The sequence below is a fragment of the Dama dama genome, chromosome 15, assembly GCF_033118175.1.
Source record: "Dama dama isolate Ldn47 chromosome 15, ASM3311817v1, whole genome shotgun sequence".
Classification (NCBI taxonomy): Eukaryota; Metazoa; Chordata; class Mammalia; order Artiodactyla; family Cervidae; genus Dama; species Dama dama.
The window spans coordinates 88,970,656-88,996,113 of NC_083695.1; the positions used below are offsets into that span (position 1 = coordinate 88,970,656).

General features: G+C 44.6%; 1 protein-coding gene across 2 annotated transcripts in view; it reads right to left on the bottom strand.

The window, feature by feature from the left end:
* The window catches only part of CPXM2 (carboxypeptidase X, M14 family member 2), a 134,665-nt gene that overhangs the window by 29,678 nt on the left and 79,529 nt on the right, over positions 1-25,458 (bottom strand). For both annotated transcript variants that reach the window (XM_061162855.1, XM_061162854.1), the window contains 3 exons: positions 14,024-14,108; positions 12,897-13,047; positions 4,481-4,569 (listed from right to left, as the gene is read on the bottom strand). In XM_061162855.1, the coding sequence (XP_061018838.1) occupies positions 4,481-4,569; positions 12,897-13,047; positions 14,024-14,108 (325 nt within the window). The remainder of the gene's footprint in view (positions 1-4,480; positions 4,570-12,896; positions 13,048-14,023; positions 14,109-25,458) is intronic.

Consider the following 25,458-nt stretch of genomic DNA (forward strand, 5'->3'; position numbering starts at 1 on the left):
TCTTCTATCATCTTAACTCATTTGCTGTGTCTGGATCAAGTGAAAAGGAGTTCCAAAGTGAGGGAGAGGAAGAGAGCCGAGGTAAGAAGTGTCCCGTGGGCGCGAAGCTGGGCTTGTCTGCGTCTGCAAGCCTGCGGGCCTGCCCTGGCTTGCTGCCACCATCGCCACCCCCTCGGTCAAGAGCTCAGCGGTCCCACAGCCTGCTGCCCAGGACCAGCCTTAGCTGCCCTGGAAATCAAAACCACTAGCTGGCTGCCTCCCAACCAAGGTCTCTCCTTTTACTGCTTCACACCTTCCTTATCAGCCAACTGACCAGAACTTTCTGAGCATTTGGGCCTTGACAGCACCAAGCCTCCAACCAAAGTCAAATCTTTTTTTTTCTTTTTAATTGGAGGCTAATTACTTTACAATATTGCAGTGGTTTTACCCACACATTGACATGAATCAGCCATGGGTATACATGTGTTCCCCAAACCTTTACCCCAAATCACTACTTTTCCTCCCATTATGTACGGTCTCCCAGTCCCTGGGAAGCACATCAGACCCGGCTCTCTCCCCGTCTCATTGAGGAACCCTAGAACTTGCCAGCCCCACTGCGAAACACCTCCCCACCCCATCTTCTTCAGGCCCAGAAGGTTCCCCTCCTGCCAGAGGGCCAGAGTTCACCAGCCTACTGTCCATAGAGCTTTCATATGGATCTCCCCAAACCCAACTCTGCTCCCAGAAACAGCCTCCTGTTTCTCAGACTCAGGACCAGAGCCTCTCCCGGCACTGCCAGCTGTCCCAGAAACCAAAAGAGGGTTGGTGGGGTGCCAACCCTCCCACCTCCACGGTCCTGCTCCCCTGTCCTTGATGCTCGGACCCCCCTCCTTCTGTCTCTTCCTGCCACAGGCCCTGGACCACAGCTGACCTCACCTGCAACCCCATCCCTTCCCAACCACAGCCAACTACGCCAGCCACCTCTCCCTCCTGTCCCCCAAAAATATCCCTGCAACAACAATGAATCCAGCACACTTTATGGATTTAAAATGATTGAGTGTCTGCCCTCATGGTCCCAAATGAAGGTGAAAGGTAAATGCCCATGCAGACACAGAGATGACTAAGCGATTATAAATGGTTACAGGAGGTGTGAAGTCTTTTCAGTGCTCAGAACAATTAACTCACTCTGCCTCACAACATCAGTGTTTGCATGACTGCCTCCAGCCTCCCCATCCCCTCTTCCCCTCCCCAGCCCCCCGGGGGCCCTCTTGTGGGGAGCACAGTGTCTTATAAGCCAGTGCTCTAGAAAGAATTTCCCTACGAGTTGCTCACATTCTCATGATTTTCCCCTCCAATGCAACAGCTGTTCTGTTTCCTTTTCAATCCCTGCTCCTGTGTCTGCTTCTCATTTTTATGTTTTTTGTAAATGTCTCTCTGAATACTAGTATAAACTAACATTGTACCCCCACTTAAAGTAGAAAGATTTCTGCAGTCGTTTAGCAGACTCTATACAGGGTATTGCTAAAAGTGCTGGCTTCTCTCCCATCCCCAGGAGCCAGGAATCCAAATGACAAGCCACTTCTGGCCTGAACACTTCGGGATTGATAGATGCCCCTCCCAGGACAGTTTCCAGTTGTGGGGTCTGGGGACCTCGGAGTGGTCACCCACTGTCCCCTGCAGGGGTCGGTTGCCTTCCCGGGTTCCTCTTAGCTCTGATATCTACCAAATGATGGGGACCAGAGTCCCTAGGGTAATGAAGCACATCCATTAGCTCTTTCATATGAGAAGAGCCCTTATTCTCCACGTGGGACGACTGTTTAAAGATACCAGACTCTGTGCAGTGAGCTCGTTTTACAATGCATTTAGATAGGTTGCTTTTGACATTAACTGTACCAGGTGAGTTGATATTTGCCTAATTTCTGGACACAAAGATGTCCTGAGATGCCCACTGAGCAAAGCTGAGAAACACTTCATAAAATGGAAGGGTGAGCAGAATCACATCAACACCCGAAGATGGAGAGCTGCAGGGATGACTCACAGACTCAAGTCCGAGCACATTAGCTTCGCTTCTGCAGAGCAGACAGCAAGACAATCTCTTTAGCACGTCCCACCTCCACGTCTGTGCTGACAGGTGTCTGGAAGCTGTGTGTGAGGATCTCAGATTAAATGACATCAGGACGAACCCGGGTTTGTTGATTCCCTACGTTGAGGCAGAGAGGAATCCCATGTGGCGCAGCCTAACTGCTCCGACCTCAGGGAAGTCTCCTGCCGCCGTGCGGTGGCTGGCCCCCTCCCTTGGCACCTCTGAGCCCTGGCTTTGAGCCATGTTCTCTTGGCCTTTGGTGAATGCTTGTTCATCAAACACCTTTGTGGGCCTACTTCTCTGCTCTGTCTCTTCCGGCAGATTCTTCGATATCTAAGGACTTCTCCACGTGCCAGCACTTCCCTGGGCTTTCTAGCACAAGGCTGGGGGAGTTCTGAACAGGGGTTTCAAATAAAGCATTACCACACCCGGTGTGCAAATGCTGTCAGCAGCTCAGGAGTACCTGGTTTCTTTTTTTTTTTTTTTTTAATTATGGTGGAGATGTTTATTTTTAAATTACTTTTCTTTTTTTATGATTTATTTATTTTTAATTGGGGGATAATTGCTTTACGATGCTGTGTTGGTTTCTGCGGACATCAACATGAATCAGCCACAGGTATACACTGTCCCCTTCCTCTTGGACCTCCCTCCCACCTCCCACAGCATCCCATCCCTCTAGGTGGTCACGGAGCACCAGGCTGGGGCTCCCTGCACTATACAGCAACTTCCCACCACCTGTCTATTTTACACATGGTAACATAGATATTTCAATGCTACTCTCTCAATTCGTCTCACCCTCTTCTCCACTGTGTCCATAAGTCTGTTCTCTGTGGAGTCTCTATTCCTGCCCTGCCAGTAGATTCATCAGGACCGTTTTTCTAGATTCCATATATATTTATCATATAGTATGTGAGATTTGCTTTCCTCTTTCTGACTTACTTCCAGAGTACCTGGTTTCTGTATTTATGTTTGAGGACAGTCTCATCTGTAAAGTCTTTTCCTCCTAATAGTACTAAAGCGCTAGCAGCAATAAAGGAATCAGACAGCTGTTCTGAAACCTGCCTGGATATTAGAACCGCAAGCAGAGCTTTCATTAAAACTTTAGATCCCCAGTCCCTTTTCCTAAGGATTCTACTTCAATTGGCCTGAGGCACGTTTCAAGTATAGATATTTTTTTCAGATTTCTTCCAGTGATTCTAATACTGAGAATCAGAGAATCTGAATAACAAGGGGGTGTTATACATTCCCTCGGTGACTCAGTTTCTCCATCAGTAAGATAAAGACAACAATAGTCTTGCATTGCCCCAGGGTGGTTAGAGAGGCTGACCAGGTTAACACAGGTAAATTCCCAATGTAGGGAAACAGATGTAGGTACTATGTCAGAGCTTCCTGCTCTTACCATCACTCGTGTTGTTCTAGATTCTCTTTCTTCTTCCACTCTGCACATGACTGATGTCCTTGAATCAGTGCTACCTCTCAAGCCCACAGTGATTCTTCAGAACTACAGTATTTTTTTCAATTAAAGTATACTTGATTTACAATATCATGCTAGTTTCAGGAGTACCACAAAGTGATTCAGTTTTTTATACATATATATAATGCATATGCTATTTTCCATTATAGATCATTACAAGATATTGACTGTAACTCCCTGCGCTATACAGTAAATCCTGTTGCTTATCTGTTTTATATACAGTAGTTTGTATATGTTAATTCCATACTCCTAACATATACTTCCAACCCTCGCTTTCCCCTTTAGTAACCACAGTTTGTTCTCTATGACTGTGAGTCTGTTTCTATTTTGCATATAAAATCATTTGTGTTATTTTTTAGATTCCATATATAAGTGGTGTCATAACATTTGCCTTTCTCTGCCTGACGTACTTCAGTAAGGACAATTTTTTCGTAATTCATCCATGTTGCTGCAAATGGCAATGCTCATTCTTTTTTTATGGCTAATATTCCATTGTACATATATATATATACCACAACGTTTAAAGCCAGTCATCTGTTGATGAACACATGGCAGTGAACATTGGGACACATGAATCTTTTCAAATTAAACTGTTCATTTTCTCTGAGTATACACCCAGGAATGGGATTGCGGGGTCACACGGTATAGCTCTATTTTTAGTTTTTGAAGGAAACTTCATACTGTTTTCCTGAGTGGCTGCACCACTTTACACTTCCAACAGCATAGGAGGAAGAACTACAGTACTAAATCAGAAACTTTGGGTCGAATTCTGCTTCAATCGCCTGCTGGAAAGAGAGGCCTCTTCTGGGTCCCCCAACCCCAACAAGGCATTCTTAATCTCAAAACCACAAGATTTAGTGTGGCCTCAACAAACCATAAAAACACAAAAACCTATATGCTCCTGGGCACAAGACAGGTTTCCCTCTGACAAACCTGAGTCTTACCTGACGCATCTCCTTATAGTTGTGGTGCTTAAAATCTAGGTCATCGGTGGTGGTCATTTCATTCCGTCGGTGATAATAGTTATTCGGATCTAGGGACAGAAATATGGTTTTGAATTCATCCACATCATTCCTTTACTTATGGTGGCTCTGTTAGGGGCCTGATTCATGTGGGGACATAGCCCAACCTCCAGCTTCTAGCATTCGCACAGAGGTGAAAGAGCCAAATTTCAAGAAGCATTTTAAGAGTGAGAACTAACCTAGTGGGGAAAAGCACAGACCTGGAGCCAGAATGCCTGGGTTCCAATCTCTGCTCTTCTACTCGTGAGCTGCGTGACCTTGGATAAGTCACTAGAGCAGTTTTTCCTTAATGTCTTCACCCATAAACAGGGGAACAGTGGTACCTCTCTCACTGATTCATTGTTAGTATTTGTTGTTCAATAGCTCAGTCGTGTCTGACTCATTGTGACCCCACGGACTGCAGCAGGTCAGGCTTCCCTGTCCTTCACCATCTCCCAGAGCTTGCTCAAACTCTTGTCCACTGAGTTGGTGATGCCATTGTTATTTTATTAACAATGTTAATAAATTGCTATTAACAATTTATTATAATATAATTATATGTATTATATATAATATATTAATAATATAAAATTGTTAGTATTAGTGTCTGGCAAACTGACACATTAAATGAAGGAAGGGATGGATAGTGAATGAATAAAGGAATTCATGAATGAACATCACAACCGCATGGAGATTTTTGGAAGTGTGGTGGACACTATCAGTTGCTCACCCAACATGCAGTCCGCTTCCATCCTTCCTAACAGGAGTCCTGTGTTGTTGGGAATCCCTGCTTCTCCACTTCTAGGAAACTGACTTCATGCCCTCAGCTGCAGGGGTACAACATGACTGGTCTAAGCCAATCTTAGTGATTAGTGGTCACTCTTACTAGTCCACACTGAAGGCAAGACCTTTCATGGCACAGAGGAGAGAGTGAGAAGAGAACCTCAGTAGTTACTGAGTGAACCAACCCTAGATCCCCATCAACCTCCCCTGGGACTTTCAGTCATGTGAGATACAGAACTGCCTGAACTGCTAAGCCAGGGGGGGCTGGGTTTCTGTTGCTGAAGCCAAAGCACCCTAACAGGTGTGATCAGGACATATTAAGAGTGGTGACCTCTGGGGACTGGGGAGGAGACGTCTATTCTTGACTTGATTCTCTTCTGTATACACTGACTTCTTTCTTTAATTCTTATAAGCTGATACTGTTTATATAAGTCCAAAAAACAAAGAACACTCAGAATAAATGAGGGAAGAGGGAGCAGGAAGAGCTAGAAGAAGGATGAGGGGGAAAGGACCATCCCATGGGCCCTGAGGACTCCCTCTTGACCTGACAAAAAGTTGCGAGGTCTACAGAGCTTCAGCCAGGCTGACGACCTTCACCTCCATCTCCATGCAGCCAGGAATCATGATCAGCTTAGGTCTCCTTGCAATATAGAGAGCACACGGTACTTTAGACAGGTCAACCTATGAACTCAGGAACCACGTGAACAAAGCTGGAACCATAGCAGGGGTCTGATCCAAGTGGCTCCAAGGACAGTTTGCAGGTGGTGGCCATGGCGGGTGATGGAAGGAGGAACAATTGCTCCCAGTGGGGTCAGGAATGGAGAGTCTCAATTCGTGCCACCAAACAAGGCCACAGACCAGAAACACCAGCTGCTTGCAAGAACCAGCCTACACCTACTGAATCAGAATCCACATTTTTAAAAAATCCAGAAGCTTGAGAAGCACCATGTTGAAGTACTGAGCACACTGCCAGCAATATTACACACCCTGAGATCACTTGAGCCGGCTACCTGTCTGCATCCCATGGCCACAGGGTGTGACTGCCACGTGGAAAGAGCCCCGGGGTTCCCTTAAAGACTGGCTTCACCCTGGAGAACTGCGGCCACGTGCAACAGGTTGAAAAACACATACTGACCCGAAGGCCAAAAAGGTGGCTTTTAATAATCACAAAAGGGTTTCCAGTAACACTATTAGAAGCAAATAATGTATGCAGGGGTAGGGGCTGGGGCAAGCTGGTATTCTGTTCAGAAAAGAAGCAAAAGCAACTCGGGTTTAGCACAAGGCCCCAGTTCTGTTCCAAGCTCTCTCCTTTGGGAAGGGCAGACTGACTGCATTCTCCGGCAAGCCACTTGTCCTTTGATTTCCAAACCTGTCGGTTTCAAAGTCAAGCACATTTTTCACAAGACTTGACACTGAATGTACCCATAAGCTGATTCCTCAGAGCTATTCACCACCCTCCAAGTCCCCAGAACCTCTTTCTAGAACTCTTCTGGCAAAGCCCCTTTTGTCTTCAAACACAAGTTATGCCTTCAAGGTTCTTAAAAAGGATTGAAGGAAAGCTCAGAACTGTACATATGAAATATCTCCATGTTTTGTAACTTCCTTCCCTGAGACTAACCAATTTGTCTGAGGATACAGGTCCAAGTTCCAGAACTGTCTCGGAACCCCAGGTGAGCATTTTTCACAACGTTCCACCTTCCACCTTTTGTACAAATGCTTCTTTATTTCTCCACTTATTCTGATTGGATGAAGTTTTACTGAGACCCTCCTAGGAGCTCAACACTGTAGGTAATAAGTGAGAACCAAGCCCAGCCACCCCACCCTGGGGCCCAGAGTCTGCAGGCATGCCCCGTTATTCAGCCAAACCCACTGTCCTCTTTTTTCTTCTGTGGATAAAAGAATCCCTATCTCCTGTGTGAAATCTATTCCAGATGCGTCTGATGGAACAGACTCGCCCAGCACTCACAGGGATGGGCATGTGACCCAAGTCCAGCCAGTGAAAGTACACATGTTCTGGCCACAGCCACTGGCTCAGAGATGATCCCAGGATACAAGCTGGGCTCATAAGATGACTTTCCTCCCAGAGCCAAAGGAGGAGGGCCTCCTGCCGGAGTCAACTCACATAGTGGATGAGCTCGGGGTGTTAGTGGCCAAGCTCCCTGACTGCAAGCTGGTGAGGAGGGGAGCCCTGACTGCATCAAGAAGACCCCGAGATTGTCGATCCTTTCTTGCCTGAAGCCAGAGTCACATCTACCTCTGGAACTCTTATTACTGTGAACTAAAATTTTCCTTTTCTCCCCCTCCTTACTTCAGCGAATTTGAGCAGCACTTCCGACGTTTGAAGCAGAAGTCCTGATTCAGTCTGCAAGACCTTATTCTCACAGAGGGCGCTTTGGAGAATCAGCCTCCTGATTCCTTTTATGTGGCCGGCTTCATGCATCAGATGTACTGAAAGCCAGCTGATTCCCTCTGGAACACCTTAGTTACGGAAATAGACTCCAGACGGGGAGTGTGGAGTCTACAAACTCCTCCCCGCCTCACTTCTCTTACTCAACGACTCAAAATTCTGCTCCATCCCAACAGGTCTACTCATTCAGCCCATTTTGGGTGGAGTGCTGTCCCCACCCCAAAGAGATATGTTGGTCCTAACCCCCAGGACCTACCTAAGAACGCGACCTTACTTGGAGAGAGGGGTTTTACAGGGCTAATCAGGTATAAATGAGGTGCTTAGGGTGGGCCCTATTCCATTAGGACTGTGTCTATCCAAAGCGGAAAGGTGAACACAGACAGAAGCACTCAGGGGACACCATGTGACGATGCAGGCGGAAACGGGGGTGAGGCACCCACAAGCTGGGGAGCATCAAAAATTAGACAGCAGACCTCCAGCAGCCCATGGGAGAGGCAAGAACAGATGCTGCCTCACGGTCTCCCAAAGAAACCGCCCTGCTACACCTTGATCTTGGACTTCTCGCCTCCAGAACTGTGAGATGGTAACTCTGTTATCCGAAGCCACCCAGTTTTTGGTGCTGAATTATGGCAGCCCTGGAAATGACTCCACGCCCTGAATATCCCTGGCTCCTCACTGACATGGACACGCTATTCTCCTCCCAAAGCCAGCACCAGCTCACTTCACTGGATGGTCATAATTGCAGACCAAACCCCATTAGCGGACATCCAAGGGAACACCCCGGCTCTTGGACCATTCCGCTCAGCTGTTTGCTGCTCGGTGGGCTGGGATCTTGCTTGATGGGAGGGAGTTCTCAACTGGGAGAGGAAAGGGCTACCTTTGCTGAACCAGGGGCTCACTGCTATCTACAGTCCCTGAGCTCATGATACACTTTACTAGAACAGGTGAATCCATAGACACTGCAGATTAGAGGTTACCCAGAGTTGTAGGAAGGGGATTTGAAAGTGATTTGAAAGTGGGTTCAGGGTGTTTTGGGGTCCATGACAAAGTTCTGAAACCAGAGAGAGCCAGCAATCACACCATCTTGTGAATACACAAAGTGGCACTGAACTGTATGCTTTAACATGTTTAATTCCATGTTACGTTAGTTTCACCTCATTTAAAAAGGAAAACAACGGCTGACCTCAAAGTGCTCTCTGAGGACTAACGGGACACCAGAAATGTAGCCACCACAGCCCTTTTCCTTCCCTGACACGAGGCCAGCCCCTCACCCAAGGAAATGCCCACTACTAAAGCCTTATGGGGCTTCCCTGTCTGCAAGGCAGGAGACCTGGGTTCAATGCCCAGGTGGGGAAGATCCCCTGGAGGAAGGCATGACAACCCACTCCAGTATTCTTGCCTGGAGAATCCCATGGACAGAGGAGCCTGGCGGGCTACAGTCCATGGGGTCACACAGAGTCGGACACGACTGAGTGACTTAACGCTTTCACTTTCACTCACGGCCTTATGATCACCCTAAGCCCTGACACCCCAGCAGAGACTCCGGAGCACAGATGACCGGGCACCAGTACAAATGGCGCCAAACCCCTTCCGCAAGGTGCTTGGCTCCCTAATGAGAAGAAGCTGCACTTGTCCAACCCCGCGCGACTGTTCTCATGACAAGGCCTCTCCAAGAGGAATAAGGGGAGATGTGGACCCCTGGCAGAGCTTGTTTTGATTGTAGGTCATTACTGTCAGTGAAAGCATCAAACCCACAGCTCCACGTGGCTCCAAGGAGGGGGCAGCCCGTCGTTCGTGTATCTTCTACCCCATCTCATGTAACCCGACTTCGCCGCATCTGCACAGAGCCATCATTCATTCTTATCTTCTGCCCCGTGTCATACAACCCCACCTCACAGCATCTCCACCAGGCTGCTCACCCGAGTCCAGGAAATCCTCAGATTAACCGTGTTCAAGAGTATAGTTGAGTAGCATTACATATATTCACACTCTTGTAGAAACAGATCTCTAGAACATTCTCAGCTTACAAAACTGAAACTATAACCATTAAACAACCCTCTCCCTTTTCTATGAGTTTTGAGCTTTTTTGCTGTTGCTGTTGTTCAGTCAGTCGTGTCCGACTCTTTGTGAGACCCCTGGGCTGCAGCACGCCAGGCCTCCCTGTCCATCACCATCTCCTGGAGTCTGCTCAAACTCAAGTCCATTGAATCGGTGATGCCATCCAACCATCTCGTCCTCTGTCGTCCCCGTCTCCTCCTGCCTTCAATCCTTCCCAGCATCAGGGTCTTTGCTAATGAATTGGCCCTGTATAAGGTAGTTCATGTTCTAGTTCAAAAATTTCTAAAAACATTATTCATGAAGACTTAAAAAGCTTCTTCCCCTTCCTCTGCCCCAACCTGAGGGCTCACAGGAAGACAGTGAGGACAGAACAAAGAGAAGCAGAAGCAAAGGTAAATGAATTTTTCATGAACAAGAGTTGCAGGAAGAACAGATGCTGGGCAGTTGCATTACCAGCACCAGTCATGCTGGGCTGAGTGACTGACTTGGTTGGGTCACCCCTGGCTTCATTAACTTGCACAAAGGAACCGTGTCGACAGCAAAGCAAATGAGCAAGACTCCCCTTCCCACATGGACGTTGGGGACCCCCGAGCCACCCCAGGACCTCAGATGTGACCACCAGGTGGCATGTACAAAGGCCAGCTCCCCTCTCGGCAGACTGCTAAGTAACTTTTAGAAGAAAAACAGCCCTAAATATCTGGGGTTGGAAAATAGAACCACTCCAAGGCCATTCTTGAAACCCGTCCAGATTTCACACTGTAACTCTGTCTTTGTGTTTAAATTGCCCCCAGGACCTGTCTTCAAACACACACACCCCAAGAATAACTTCACAGGAAAATATTTATTTCATGAGACTCTCACAGGCTGCCCTTTGCCCTTAACCAACCACAGATGAATCCCTGCCCTCAGAGAGAAACTGTGACCCTGCTGTTTAAAGCAAGCAGAGTGAGGCCGCGCTGAGCAACCAGGCACAAAGCCGGCCTCACAGTCCCCTGCCTGGGTCTGTGTCTGCAGACGCAGTGAGCTCAGCAAAGCCCAGCGGGACCCTGGCAGCAGCGGGCGGGCCCTGTGATCGCCACCCCAGGATGAATGTGCCACAGAAGGGGGCCCGGGTCCAACACTGGGAGGCCTTCACGTCTTCTCTGGACCTGCCTTGAAAACACACACTGCTTTCCCATAAGCAATCCCACCTCTCATTGTTGTTCGATTGCTTAGTTGGGTCCAACTCTGCCACCCCATGGACCGCAGCACGCCAGGCTTCCCTGTCCTTCACCATCTCCCAGAGTTTGCTCAAACTCATGTCCATTGAATCCAACCATCTCATCCTCTGTTGTCCCCTTCTCCTCCTGCCTTCAGTCTTTCTCAGCATCAGGGTCTTTTGTACCATCATCTAACTTAAGCAATAATCCCATAATTCACCCAATAATTTTGAACATGCATAATGAAACAGAAATGAAGACGTCCACTGTGAAACTCTTTAGAATCAAACTGATTTTCGGACTATATTTCCAATTTTTCAATCAAACAACTGAATTTCCAACTATAAGAGGCAGTTTGGAAACCTGAGATGTGGTGGATAAAAACTCGCACCAAGATAGATGGTCTCTAATAGTGTTAGTGACATGAAAAAAGTTTATAATCTACTAAGTACAAATAAGGAACAAAGAATCTGTCTGGTGGGAGGGTAAGTAGACGGTACATGAGCAGACTTGTCTTTCTCACCAATATAGAGTTTGTTCTGAGTAAATTCATACTTAACAAAGCAAGATCATGGATAGCAGAGGGTTGAGGGAAAAGCAGTAAATGATATGAAACAGCTCCAAAAACTCAGTAAGTGTAAGTTCACGGTGCGGGGGTGGGATGGCTACAGAAATAGCATGATGGGTAAAGAGGCACCTGAGAGCATCAAGGCTGGTGGTACCCTCCTCCTGGCAGGGGGAACCCAGAGACAGTAAGGCGTGCGTTTCAGATAAGACAAGAATGCTGAGACTTCCCTGGAGGAGGAAGTATCGTAGAGATTACCCAAAGCTGTGCTCCTTGTTTGCTGTGGCCTGACTGTGGGTGGACAAGAGGTGGAAATTCCTAGAGGCTCTGGTGAAAGGCCTTAGGAATGTCCTGGAGGCCTGCTTCCTGCCCCTGGAGATGTCTGGTGAGGATGAAGAAGCCGCCACAAAAGGCTCCAGCAGTGGTAGTGGTGTCAGTAGCTCAGCTGTGTCCGATTCTTTGTGATCCCAAGGACTCTAGCCCGCCAGGCTCCTCTGTCCATGGGATTTTCCAGGCAAGAATACTGGAGCGGGTTGCCATGCCCTTCTTCAGGGGATCTTCCTGACCCAAGGGTCAAACCTGGATCTCCTGCATCGCAGGCAGATTTTTAACATCTGAGACACCAGGGAAGCCCACAAAAGGCTCTATACAGGCACAAATCCCTAGGTTCTGAAAGGCCGACAGAACTGCAAACCAGACCAGATAGGCTTGTCCAGAGCAGACATCAGCAAAGGTCCACATGCAAAAAGTGCATGTTAATTCAAGCCCTTTTTTTCCTTCTACCCTGGGGTTACACCCAATTCCATCATGTGAAAACAGGGCAAGGGGAACACAACCTAAAGGAACAAGCACCCAAAGATATAGGCATCCAAGTGAAGGTACTTAAACAGAAAGAGACTTCACCACGTAAACCGAAAAAGACTATATACATGATCAAGTTTGAAATCAACTTCTGCCATGTCCTCTAACCAGTGTGGCAAGAGCACTCAAAGGCAACAAACACGTTACCAAAAAAATTTTTATGTAATTTTTTGCCTGCTTCTGAGCAGCAGCGCTGGGTGAATTTTCAACCTTGAAATAAGCATCATCTTAAAGTCCCAGTGGACAAAACCCCAGCTGGTATGTTACCTTAATACCCCAAATGCTCATGGTGTTTCTGAGTGGGGTTCTGGGAGATTTTCATTTTCTTTTTGTTTGCCTATGTTTTCTAAATATTCTGCAATAGATGTGGCAATTTTCTTAGATGAGAAAAAGACTGTGTGGCTTATTTTTATTCACCTTGCTGGCGAAGCACCTGTCTTCCACTGGCGTTCCCTCCCTGCAGGAAGCACAGAAGGGCGGACCCACCTGGCAATGGGCAGCCAAGGATCTCCATCCTCATGCAGATGCTCCCGTTATCGAACCAGGACTGGGGGTTTATGCGGATGTAGCGTGCCACCATAGGGACAGGCAGCTCGTTCAATACAGGGATCTCCTTTTCACTGTTTCCTTCAAATATCTATGTATGCACAAGGGGGAAAAGGAGACTCTTTTAGAGCTTGATTATCAAGTCATGAAAGAGTCAGTAATTCACTCAGTCCACAAGATCTCATTAAGGCACACCTAAATGTGAGGTTGGCATTTGGGGCGGGGGTGCGGATGGGGAGGAGAAATGGATCAGGCCTGGACCCTGCCCTCAGGAAGCACTCATCTAATGGGGGTGGAGCAGGGAGGAGGAGGAGGGTTAAACTTCGATATCATAGGTGCAATCTATTGGCGTCATGGCAGAGAGACAGCCACAGAACTTTGGGATTTTGGAAGAAGGAAAAACCAGGTGAAGCTTTGGGGATGAGGTGCTGTCTGAATCGGCCTTGAAGGAAAACTCGAGATGCAGGAATGGGAGGGATTCTAGAGGAAAGGAAGTGATGGCTGGAGGAGCCCAGATACTGGATTCAGCAGAAGAGCAACTGTCTCACTTTTACGGGAACACAGAGGAGTGGGTACAAGGAGGGGGCTGAGAATGGGAAAGAAGGTCAAAACAGAGGCTGCAGGCAGACTGTGGACGATACTGAGCACTGTGATAGGAACTTGAGAACCCGAGAGAGAGGGTGACAGGATCAGAACTAGCTAACCTGGAGGGAGGCAGGGAGCTGAAAGACCAGGTAATTAAAGTAAGCTCAGGAACTATTATAACTGAAGAGCCGTGTGGGCACCAACATAACCCACATGCCACTGATCTTCCAGGGCTGACCTGTGACCTGCGAAAGATACCACATCCCAGCAACTCTGACTTTTACACGAGCCCTGAATGTGGACCATGTGGTTCTGAGTTTCAGAGCATGGAAATCGGGTCATCATCCATGAGACTGGATGGTTGGTTTGAGTTGGCACAGAATCAGCCAACATCTAGGTGCAAACACTGGCTGGGTGTCCACTGCCTCTCTCTGGAGAGCCCTGACAGCCAGATCCCCAGGGCATGGTTAGAGGGGACTCACCATGTCTCCAGATCCATTCTTAACAGTGACCCACGTATGGCTGTCATTGCTCACCATGACCTTATAGGAGGTCACCCAGTCACTCCTAAGAAAAAATAAAACATCATTGGGACTACGCACTTCAAAAGGTTTCCCTTCTCCACACAGAGGTACAGCAATGGGCAAAGTGGGTCCCAGAGGTGGACAGCGTGGGGTCACACCCTGGTCCAACTCTCACCCTCCCTGTGGCCTTAGCCAGTTCAGTGACCCATCTATGCTACAGTTTATTCACCCATAAAATGGGAATCACAAAAGCACCAAGCTTAAAATATTAATGTAAGCGGTAAATGGTTTCATACCCTTTAAACACTTAGGATAATGCTTGGCCCCCAATAAACATTAAAACTTTGTCACGCACATAAGATCCACAAATACTTGCATGTTTGTTTATATTGAACACTGACGTCACACACAGCAGTAGAGTTCCACATGGAAAAGTAATCTCAGTAAAAGTGGAAAAGTCAGTCTAGAAACCATTTGGAAAACTGATTTGGGAATGTAACAAATGAGATCCCACCAACCACAAACACAGCAGCCTGAGTCTCTGAGAGATAGTAGGTTTCTCCTTGGCTGTCAGAGCCGGGCAAACAATTCCCTGACCCCACCCTCAGCAATAATCCAGAGATATCCGGGCCCCAAGCCAGACCCCTGTCACCACATCCTACTGCACAGAAATTACTGAGGGAAAAAGAGCCAAAATTTGACTTCCCAGCATGGAGGTCAATGTGGTAGGCTAGGCAAAAAAAAAAAAAAAAAAAAAGACTTTTTCCCCCCTCTGCCTCAGTTTTTTGTAACATTATTTGTTAAAGCAATGGAGAAAAGTCTTCCCGAGCATCTTCCTTTTTAAATTTTTTAAAATATTGGAACTAAAAGCACCTGTGGACTAATCTCTTCGAACATTCCACCAGCTGAAGCATTTGGAATCCTTGTTTTCTGACTGTGAAATCTCCTTGGACTCAGGATCCAGATAGATCGCAAGAAGTTTCCCCTGCCAGGCTCCTTTGTCCATGGGATTCTCCAGGCAAGAACACTGGAGTGGGTTGCCATTCTCTTCTCCAGGGGATCTTTCTGACACAGGGATCGAACCCCGTTCTCCTGCTCTTCTTTACCATCTGAGCTACCAGGGAAACCCAGAAGTTACTACTCTTAGATGCTTTTACACAAGCTTGGGAACTAATCTTCAGCTGAACCTTCTCCCTTCTTCTTTCGCCTGCCCACCAGCTTTGTGTGAGTACCTGCTGGAAGCCAGGATTTATCAAGTAACACGCTCCTCCCAGGGAGCTTAAGGACTTGGGCGCATGCCTGCGTGTGAAGGCCTAATAAGCAAACCTTCTGAAAGGCACTTCAGCAAGTGCTCAGATCCTTTGCACTGGAAAATTATCTTCACCCCAAATAGCAACCTGTTTCCCACATTCAAATCATTTCCCAATGGCTTGCATCCTTAGTTCCTTTGCCATCTGTTTTTCTGCTGATCATGCCCCATGGTGACCCCGCCAGGCAGGCGGCAGAGATGAGGGGTGTATCCTGCAGAGTGGAGATGAATTTAGGAAGCCTCTCAAAAGAAGCTGGGCTTCCCAGGTCACACAGTGGTCAAGAATCTGCCTGCCAGTGCAGCAGACACAAGAAACACGTGCTCGATCCCTGGGTCAGGAAGATCTCCTGGAGCAGGAAATGGCAACCCACTCCAGTATTCTTGCCTGGGAAATCCTATGGACAGAGGAGCCTGGCGGGCTACAGTCCATGGGGTTGCAAAGAGTCAGACACAACTGAGCATGCTCAAAAGAAGCACATAAACAAAAAGAGAGGGATGGAAAGAAAAATTCAAACAAGTTCTCCAAAGGAAAGGAGAGTGAGGAAAAAAAAGAGTGAAAACCAAATAATAATTTCTCAAACTTAATAAAAAACAAACATGAACCAATTCAACACTTGCGTCTGAAGGGTGATTAATTGCTTAGGTGGTTCAGCCCTCTCTTCTGACCTGCACTCCTGCATCCCGTCCTCCTGCCTATCTGACCTCTCCACTTAGCATCTCAGCCACGTCTCAAACTGAACCTGCACCCAAACCAACTGATTCACTTCGTCCACTCTGTACCCCAACCTGGGAGCCCTTGCCCCAGGAAAAATACTGCCATCCACCCAGGGCAACAAAATCCCAGAGTCCTCCTTGGTTCCCCAGCCTCCCTTTCTCCCCGATACTGAATTCATCACCAGGTTTTGTCAATTTTACCTCCCAGAGCTTTCTAGAACCTCCCACGTCCCCCAGCAGCACTGCCACCATCCAGCCCGTTCTCTCCGGCCAGGACTACTGCAGTTGCCTCTAAACGGTCTTCTGAAATTTAAACTGCCCTTCAATCTATCCTGCAGTCGGAGGCTTACTTTTCTTAATGAAATATTATCACATCACCCCCTGCTTAAAATATCACTCTTATCTTAGCATTAAGACCAAATTCTTCATCGTATTCTACAAAACCCTTGCTTACCTCTTGTTTTCCATGCTCTTTCTTTCAATTCCTGATACTGATTACACTCTCTCTTGCCTCAGGGCCTTTGCACACACGGTTGCATTTGCCTGAACTCCTCCTGTCCTGTCCCCTGTTTGCCTTTAAACTATTAGGATTCAGTTCAAAATACAAATTTCAGTTGTGATTTCTTCTTTGATCATGAACTATTTTAAGAGTACAATTTTAAATTTCCAGGTACTAGAGGTTTTCCGGTTATCTATTTACTGCTGGTTTCTAGTTTACTTTCATTGTGAACAGAGAACATACTTTGAATCATGGTGAATCATAAATCCTTTGTTGAGACTTCCTTTATGGCTCAGCATGTAGGCAGCTTTGGCTAACGTTCCATGTGCACTAAAACTCACTGCAGTTCTGTGACTGCTGCATGCAATGTTCCACACATATAATTTTGAACAAATGTTGGGCTTTCCTGGTGGCTCAGTGGTAAAGAATCTGCCTGCAATGCAGGAGAGGCATGAGACATAGGTTTGATCCCCGGGCCAGGAAGATCTCCTGGAGGAGGGCATGGTAACCCACTCCAACATTCTTGCCTAGAGATTATTATGGACAGAGGAGCCTGCTGGGCTACAGTCTCTAGGGTTGCCAAGAGCAGGTCACGACTAAAGCAACTGAGCTTAACTGATTAACTATGTTGTTCCGGTCTTCTGCATCCTTGATTTTTTTATCTGCTTTCTCTAACAGTTATAGAAAGAAGTATGTAAAAAAGAATGCCAAACTGACTGTGAATTTATTTGTTTCTGCTAGTTCTCTCAACTTTTGCTATATATACTATGAAGCTATGTTGTTGAGTGCATACAGACTTGAGATTGTGATATATTTTTTGTTGATTGACTTTTATGATTATGAAATATCTTTTTTTAATTTCTACCAATACCTCTTGCCTTACAGTTATTTTGTGTGACAGTAGGATAGCTAACCACGCTTTGTTTTGGTTAAGATTGATATTTTTCCTAATCCTTTACTTTTAACCTCTGACACAGTTTAAATTTAAACTATTTAAACTGTGTCTCTGTCTCTCATGGATTTTTTTCTTAGGTACTGTATGATAATATTATTATTCTATTGGATAATATAGTTCATTTAAATTTAATTAGTATTATATTTAGATTTATATTTACCACCTTACTATTTCTTTTCTATTTGACCCATCTATTTCAGTTTCCTTTTTGAATTTTCATTTTATGATCAAATATTCTTATTATTCTATCTTTTTCCTTTATTAACTGACTAGTTAAATATTCACACTATTCTTTTCACAACTAGCCTAGAGATTACACATGTATCCTTGAAATAGTAGTCTTATTCAAATTTTAATGTCTAATACTTTCATGATAATACTAGAACCATACAATGATTTAAGTCCATTAATCCCTCGGCCTTTTGCATGATTTTGGAATTTATTTTTAATTCTATAAATTCTTTAAATTTTCTAAGATATTTACTACTACTGCTTTGTATGGTTAGTAATTATAAACCTACTTATTTAACCTTTATGCTAGCCTTCATTTATTTTTGCATTTTCATATTTCCATCTGGGACAATATTCTTTCTGCTTGAAGAACATTCTTTGATACTCTTTTTAAAGCTGATAAGTTGGCAATAAGTTTTTAGGTTTTTATTGTCTTAATAGGCTTTTTCTCACCTTCATTTATGAATGACATCTTTTCTGGGAGTTCTAGATGGACATTCTATTTTCTTTCAGTACTTTAAAAAATTTGATTTCATTGGCTTCTGAGGCATCGTTTCATTTATACACACACATTTGGAAACTATTGCTATGGCATTCAGTACAAGTACAGTAAGAGTGGGAATAGAGAAATGAGCACGAACCATTTCAGCTTAAATCCAGCTTTGTTGGTTACTAACTACATACACTTGACAAGCTGCCTAATCTTTCCAAAAATAATAAGGCTACCTACCAGGAAGTTTTATATATATATATATATATTCATTTATACATTGAGAGATGCTATAGCACATTGATTAAAGCCTCAGGCTTTGAGGTCAAGAAGCCCAAACTAAACTCCCAGTCCTTCCACTTAGCAATTGGGACTTTCATGAGAGTCGTGACCTCTGAGCTCCAGCCGCAAGGCAACTGTAAGGTCACTCTACGCCTTTGCACAGTGAGTAAGGGATGAATGACGTGATGCATGTGGAGCAGGAGCACAGTGCCTGGAACATAATAATTGCTCCATAAATCTGAGTTTTTCACATGAACAATAAATCAAAATTAATATACTGCCAAATGCTATATCAGCATCCAGGACTATCAACTGAACTGTAAACGTAACTCAGATGCTCCCTTCAGACACTTTCAGAGAACCACTGATATCCAAGCCTAACCCTTCAGGCCCTAGTAATGATAACAATCGGGGCTGTCACAGCTATAAAGAAATTAAGAATTAATTACTTTTGAATTAAATTTAAGAAGGTCGATAATCCAGAGTGATAGAAGAGAGAGATTTGCCAATCAGTAATGTTGGGGTGGGATTGAATTGTGTCTGAAAGTTCTATCTGCCTGAAAAGATTAAGGCAACGTGGAATGTGTTAAGTCCTGTTCCTAACCCTGCAGCTACTACGCTGCAAACACCATTCCAGCCTCTGAACTGCAAAGACAAAGCATACACGATCTATTTACTCAAGATGTTTACAGGTTAATGAGGGATCTGTTTACTCAAGATATTTATAGGTTAATGAGGGAGAGGGGCAAGTACACTAGAAATTTCAAGAGACTGTGATTAAGTGCTGTGATGAGGTGAGTGCAGGAAGTTGTGGCAGGGCAGAGAAAGCCCAGAGGAATGAAGGAGGCAGGGGGCAGGTTAATGAATGCAACATTCTCCTTATCGAAGGAAAAAGTCACGTATTTCATTCTTTGTGACAGACACATCCACTGTGATTAGAGACCCAGCTTCAAAAATCAGAGCTATAATGCCCAGTGTTTCCTGGTCTCCTAATCCTTGGGGAAGGCTTGAAATTCACAGCACTTTGTGGCTTTTTTCCAGTTCCCTCAGAGAGATTTTCCACATCACAAAACCACCTTGACATTTAATTCTCTGTGACTGGAGATTTCAACTAAAAGCAAAGCAGCCCAAGTAAAGAAGGGTTTAATGTCAAAGACTTCCAACTGCAGAAAGACTGAGAGGCCACGCTGACGCTCCTTTGGGCTCCAGCCACCTCCCTCACTTAAAACAAAAACAGAAATAAAAAAAACAATGCCCCCCCCCCCAAATCCTATCCTTATATGAGATTCCCACCAAACCAGCCTTACTTCAGATCAGGAAACAGGAGGTGGGCTACAAAAGAAAAAAAAAAAACTGGAACATATTCAGATAATTAACTTGATGTTAATCTGGTTGAAATAAAAGTCAAGAACGTCCATCATCTAAATACTTACACAGCTTTCTACTTCATTACAACTAGATGCTGGTTACATTAAAACAACTGAATGTTTTAAAACATCAGAGTGCTAGAAAGCAAGTCAAGGAAATCTCCAAGGGGGAAAACAAAAACAAAAAAAGATTTGTGAACTGAAAAAAAAAAACATGAACAGTGAGCAAACAAAAAGAACAGAGTTGCCCCAGAAAAAAATGCATATAGCAGTGCTGGAATCAAAACAGCCTGGGGACAACAAAAGACAGGAAAGCTGATTCAGGGACTCTTTCCTGGGCTCTCAAAAGGGGCTGAAATGGCTTCAAAACATTAGCATCCACCTGGCTCCCCAAAGAAGCACCCACGAATCCTCTCTAAAGAAAAGAATCTTCAAGTCAGGTTCTCAACAATTTCAATAAGTTCCACTATACAAACACTCACAATTAAAAAATCATTAAACATACAAGGAAACATCCTCCATGGGAAAGAAGTAGCAGAAGCAAGAAGCAAAAAATTCAGATCCCAAAGAATTTATCAATCTACAAAGAAAACTCAAAAGAAGCTAGAAAAGTTACTAGACTTGATAAGAGAGTTCAGCAAGATGACTGGACATAAGGCAACTATACAAAAATTGACCACAGTTTTATATATCAGCAGCCAAAAATAAAGTACATAGAAATAAAACAAAAGATGTACAGGGCATGTATGGAGAAAACTTTATTGAAAGACATTTTAAAAGACATAAATAAGTGAAGATTTATATACTATGCCCATGAAGAGAAAAGTATGTCAATTCTAAGCAAAACATCCCAATAGCATATTAAAGAAACTTTGACAAACTGATACTAAAACTTACATGGAAGAAAATAATCAAGACCCTTCACAGGAAAAAGAAACAGGGTGAGCATGAATTGCCCTATTAAGATACGAGGACTTATTCTAAAGTTTTAGTAATTAAGACACATTATAAATAGAACAAAATTGAGAGCCCAGAAACAGACCCACGCACATATAAACTTGACAGAGATGTCTTATTTCAATGGGAAATGTGAAAGTGAAAGTCACTCATTTGTGTCTACCTCTTTGCAACGCCATGGACTATACTGTCCATGGAATTCTCCAGGCCAGAATACTGGAGTGGGCAGCCTTTCCCTTCTGCAGGGGATCTTTCCAACCCAGGGATCGAACCCTCATTGCAGGTAGATTCTTTACCAACTGAGCTATCAGGGAAGCAATGGGAAATAAACTATTACAAAACCTGTCTGAAGGCAACTGGATATTAATATAAAAAGAAGTTGAAGCTGGACTGATATTTCACATCTTTTACAAAAGTCATAACCAGAAGTATCAACCACTAAATGTGAGAAGCGAAACTTAAAAAAATTAAAGAACATATGGGAGAATCACTTTGTAACCATGAGGTATGAAAGGATTTTCTACATGACACAATATAATCATAAAATACAAACAAATTGAACTAACTAAAAATAAAAAATTTTCACTTTTCAAGAGACATCATAAAGAAACCAGTAATAGAAACCTTAAGCTGGAAGAATATATTTTGAGCACATTTAATTAACAAAAGGATTAGTATTCAAGATATGTATTTTTTAACTCTATAAAGCAATGAGACAAAGGAAAAACACAACATAAACAGCAAGAAACATGGTAGGTATTTCACAGTAAAGGTAACAAAAAGGCAAGTAAAAATGGGAAAAGAAGTTCAACCCTATTAGTGATTAGGGAAAAGAAAGTTTGGATGACAAGGGAAGATACTGCTTCATATTGAAAAGACAATGTTTATATTGAAAATTTAGGAGAACAGCAATACCAAATGCTGGTGAGAATGTGGAACAACAAGAACTCTAAAACACGACTAAAGAAGGAGAGGCTACTTGGACAAGCACTCTGGAAAATGACTCGTCATTATTCCACTAAACTCAACATTTACATACTTTCCACCTCAGCAGTTCTACTCCAAGAACATACCACGAAGATCCCCTTGTACATGTGCTCCAAGAGATATATACAAGAATGTTAACAGCAATGTTATTTTTAAGACCAAAAAAATGTATAATAAAATAATAAAAAACTGAAAAGGGATCAATCCAATCTCCATGAAGGAGAGCGGATAAATGGTGGCATATGGTCAATCCTAAAGAAAATAAACCCTGAATATTCATTGGAAGGACTGATGCTGAAGCTTCAATACTTTAGCCACATGATGTGAAGAGATGACTCATTAGAAAAGTCAGTCATCATTTTCCTGATGCTGGAAAAGACTGAACACAGAAGGAGAAAGGGTGGCAGAGGATGAGATGGCTGGAGAGCATCACTGACTCAGTGGACGTGAATTTCAGTGAACTCCAGGAGATGGTGGAGGACAGAAAAGCCTGGTCTGCTGCAGTCCATGGGGTCACAAAGAGTCAAACATGACTTAGTGACTGAGCAACAACAACAAATTTACAAGGTCAAACACAGAACAAATTAACGAACTACAATTATAGGCAACATGAATGATCCTCTGAAGCATAATTTTGGGGGGAAGACAAGTTAAAAAAGCTAAATAAAGTACAAAATCATTTTTATAAATCTCAAAAAAAGAAAAATTTTTGCATGTGTGATAAGATTGTTTTTAAAAGGCAAGGGGATAATAGATAAATAATAAAGAGAACAGTTTCACTTCTGGGAAGAAGCATCTAGGCAGGATGAGGAAATAGTTTATGTTGAAACATAAATAGTTTCAACAGTATTGGCAATGTTCCAGCTCCTCAGCTGTGCGGTGGGTTTGTGACTGTTGGTTTTATTATGATGAAAATGAAATGTTAGTCTCTCAGTCGTGTCTGACTGTTTGTGATCCCACAGATTGTAGCCAGTCAGGTTCCTCTGTCCATGGGATTCTCCAGGCAAGAATACTGGAGTGGGTTGCCATTCCCTCCTCCAGGGGATCTTCCTGACCCAAGGATCGAACCCAGGTGTCCCGTACTGCAGGCAGATTATTTATTGTCTGAGCTACCAGGGAAGTCCTTTATTATGATACTTACTACCTTAAGTAATATGGGCTTCCCAGGTGGCGCTAGTGGTAAAGAACCCGCCTACCAAAAGACATGCATTCAATCCCTGAGTCGGGAAGATCCCCTGGAGGAGGGCATGGCAACCCACTCCAGTATTCTTGCCTGGAGAATCCCATGGACAGAGGAGCCTGGTGGGTCACCGTCCAAAGGGTCACACAGAGTCAGACACGATGGAAGCAACTGAGCATGCACACATTTAAGTGTATATTACAGAAAGGCTTTTGTATCCATCAAACATTACACAATGAGAAAGACAAAATATTTATCTGAATGTTGTGGGCTAAGCTTCTGCACAGGGAAAAGGTCCAATCATCTCTTGGGACAGGATGTATGTGAAGATGCTACATTCACTCTTAAAAACATACTTTAAGGAAAAAACAAAAATACTTGCCCTGGTAACTTCCTATAAGGGGCGTCCCTGGTGGCTCAGTGGTAAAGAATCCACCTGTCAATGTAGGAGATGCAAGATCCCCTGGAGAAGGAAATGGCAACCCACTCCAGTATTCTTGCCTGGGAAATCCCATGGACAGAGGAGCTTGGGCTACAGTCCATAGGATCACAAGAGTCGAACACAGCTTAGCAGCTAAACCATCACCACCAACTTCTTATAAATATACAATTTTCCCCTTCTTTGAAAGAGCAACTATACTAACATTTCCTAATAATAACTAATACGCCCCCAGCCTTCAGTTTACAAACTGTTTCCATACACATGACCTTACTGTATCTCAGAAGAACAAGTCAAGTGTCTCATCAAGGATGTGGCTGCGACCTGGGAGGAAAGGGTCAGATTTTGTTCATTCCTGCTTCTTCATCCTGGAAGCTCTAGTCTCCCAGTCTTTGGTTTTCATCATATTCCTCTTTTCCCTTGACTCTGGGTACAGAATTTTAGTACCCCCAGATCAATCGCCAACCTGATCTCACCTGATCTCATGAATCCTTCCCAACATCTTTCACTGTGCTTCTGAGCAACACACAACGCAGTCAGAAAGCAGATTTGCATCATCACTATCCTCTAACAACTGTCATTTGTGAAGACCAAATGAGCTCGTGTATAGATATGCATCAACGCTGGTACTCAGGAACATAGCAGATATACTGGAAATATAATCCCATCCTCTTTCAAACTTCCTGATAAAAATAATAGGACCAGACAAGGAAAACTAAGTATCAAATTGGAACAGATATGTCTGGATGATGGACTGTAAGTGATAGGATATAAAGCTTTCCCAGTAGTCTGGAATTTTGGTTTCTGCCCAGAGCAGGCCATGTCTCTCCAGCTTGCAAAGCTCTGTATTCTGGCCAGGACAAACATGCCCACTCACACGCATGCATAAACACACACACACACACACACACACACACACACACACATCTAGTAGACCCACAGTTATCACATGAATCAAAGGATCAGTGTTCATTCCAGAATGTCTGCTCCCAAGTCCCCCTGTTTTGGGCTTTATGCTCACTGGACTCTCATTTTGACCTCTAGACTTTGAGAGCTATGTCAGTTTCCTACGGCTGCTGTAATAAATTACCACATTTACTGTCTTAAGACCACAGAAATATATTATTGCACAGTTCTGCAAAATACAGGTCTAAGGTCAAGGTGTTAGCAGGGCTGGTTCCTGTCTGGAGGCTCCAGGGAAGGACTTTTGTTTCCTCGCCTGTTTCAGGTCTTAGAGGCGCCCACTTTCCTCTGCTAGTGGTCCTCTTGCTCCATCTTTGAAGCCAGTGGTGTTGCATCTCTGTAACCAGTCTTCTACTGTAGTCACGTCTTCTCTGGGCACAGTTGGAAAAGGTTGAACGCAGGCAGGAGGAGAAGGGGACGACAGAGGATGAGACGGTTGGATGGCATCACCGACTCGATGGACATGAGTTTGAGTAAACTCCGGGAGTTGGTGATGGACAGGGAGGCCTGGCGCGCTGCAGTCCATGGGGCTGCAAAGAGTTGGACACGACTGAGCGACTGAACTGAGCTGAACTGAATCCATATTTTGATTGGGCCACGTGAACAGTCCAGAACATTTGCCCCATCTCGAAGTCCTTGACTTAATCACATCTACAAAGTTCCTTTTGCCATGAAAGAGAAGAGATTCACAGGTCCCAGAATCAGAACGTGGACATCTGGTGGGGGTGACACCTGCTCACCACAAGGGCCCCACGTGGATTCCAGCTCCATTCTTAGACTCATTGCAATCCTTTCTCTCCTTCCCCAGGATAAAACTACGGTTCCCTAGCTGCAGTCAATGAATGCGAAGCTCAGGGCTTAGCCAGAAAAACCACAGCCACAGAAATCTAAGTCACCCTGCCCATCTCAACACGTCAGTCTCTCTCCCAAGGTGGAATCAGAATTCAAATCAACACTCAGGAAATTCCTTCCCATCTGACAAATCAATGTTTAACTTCATGATCCACTTATCAGAGTTGA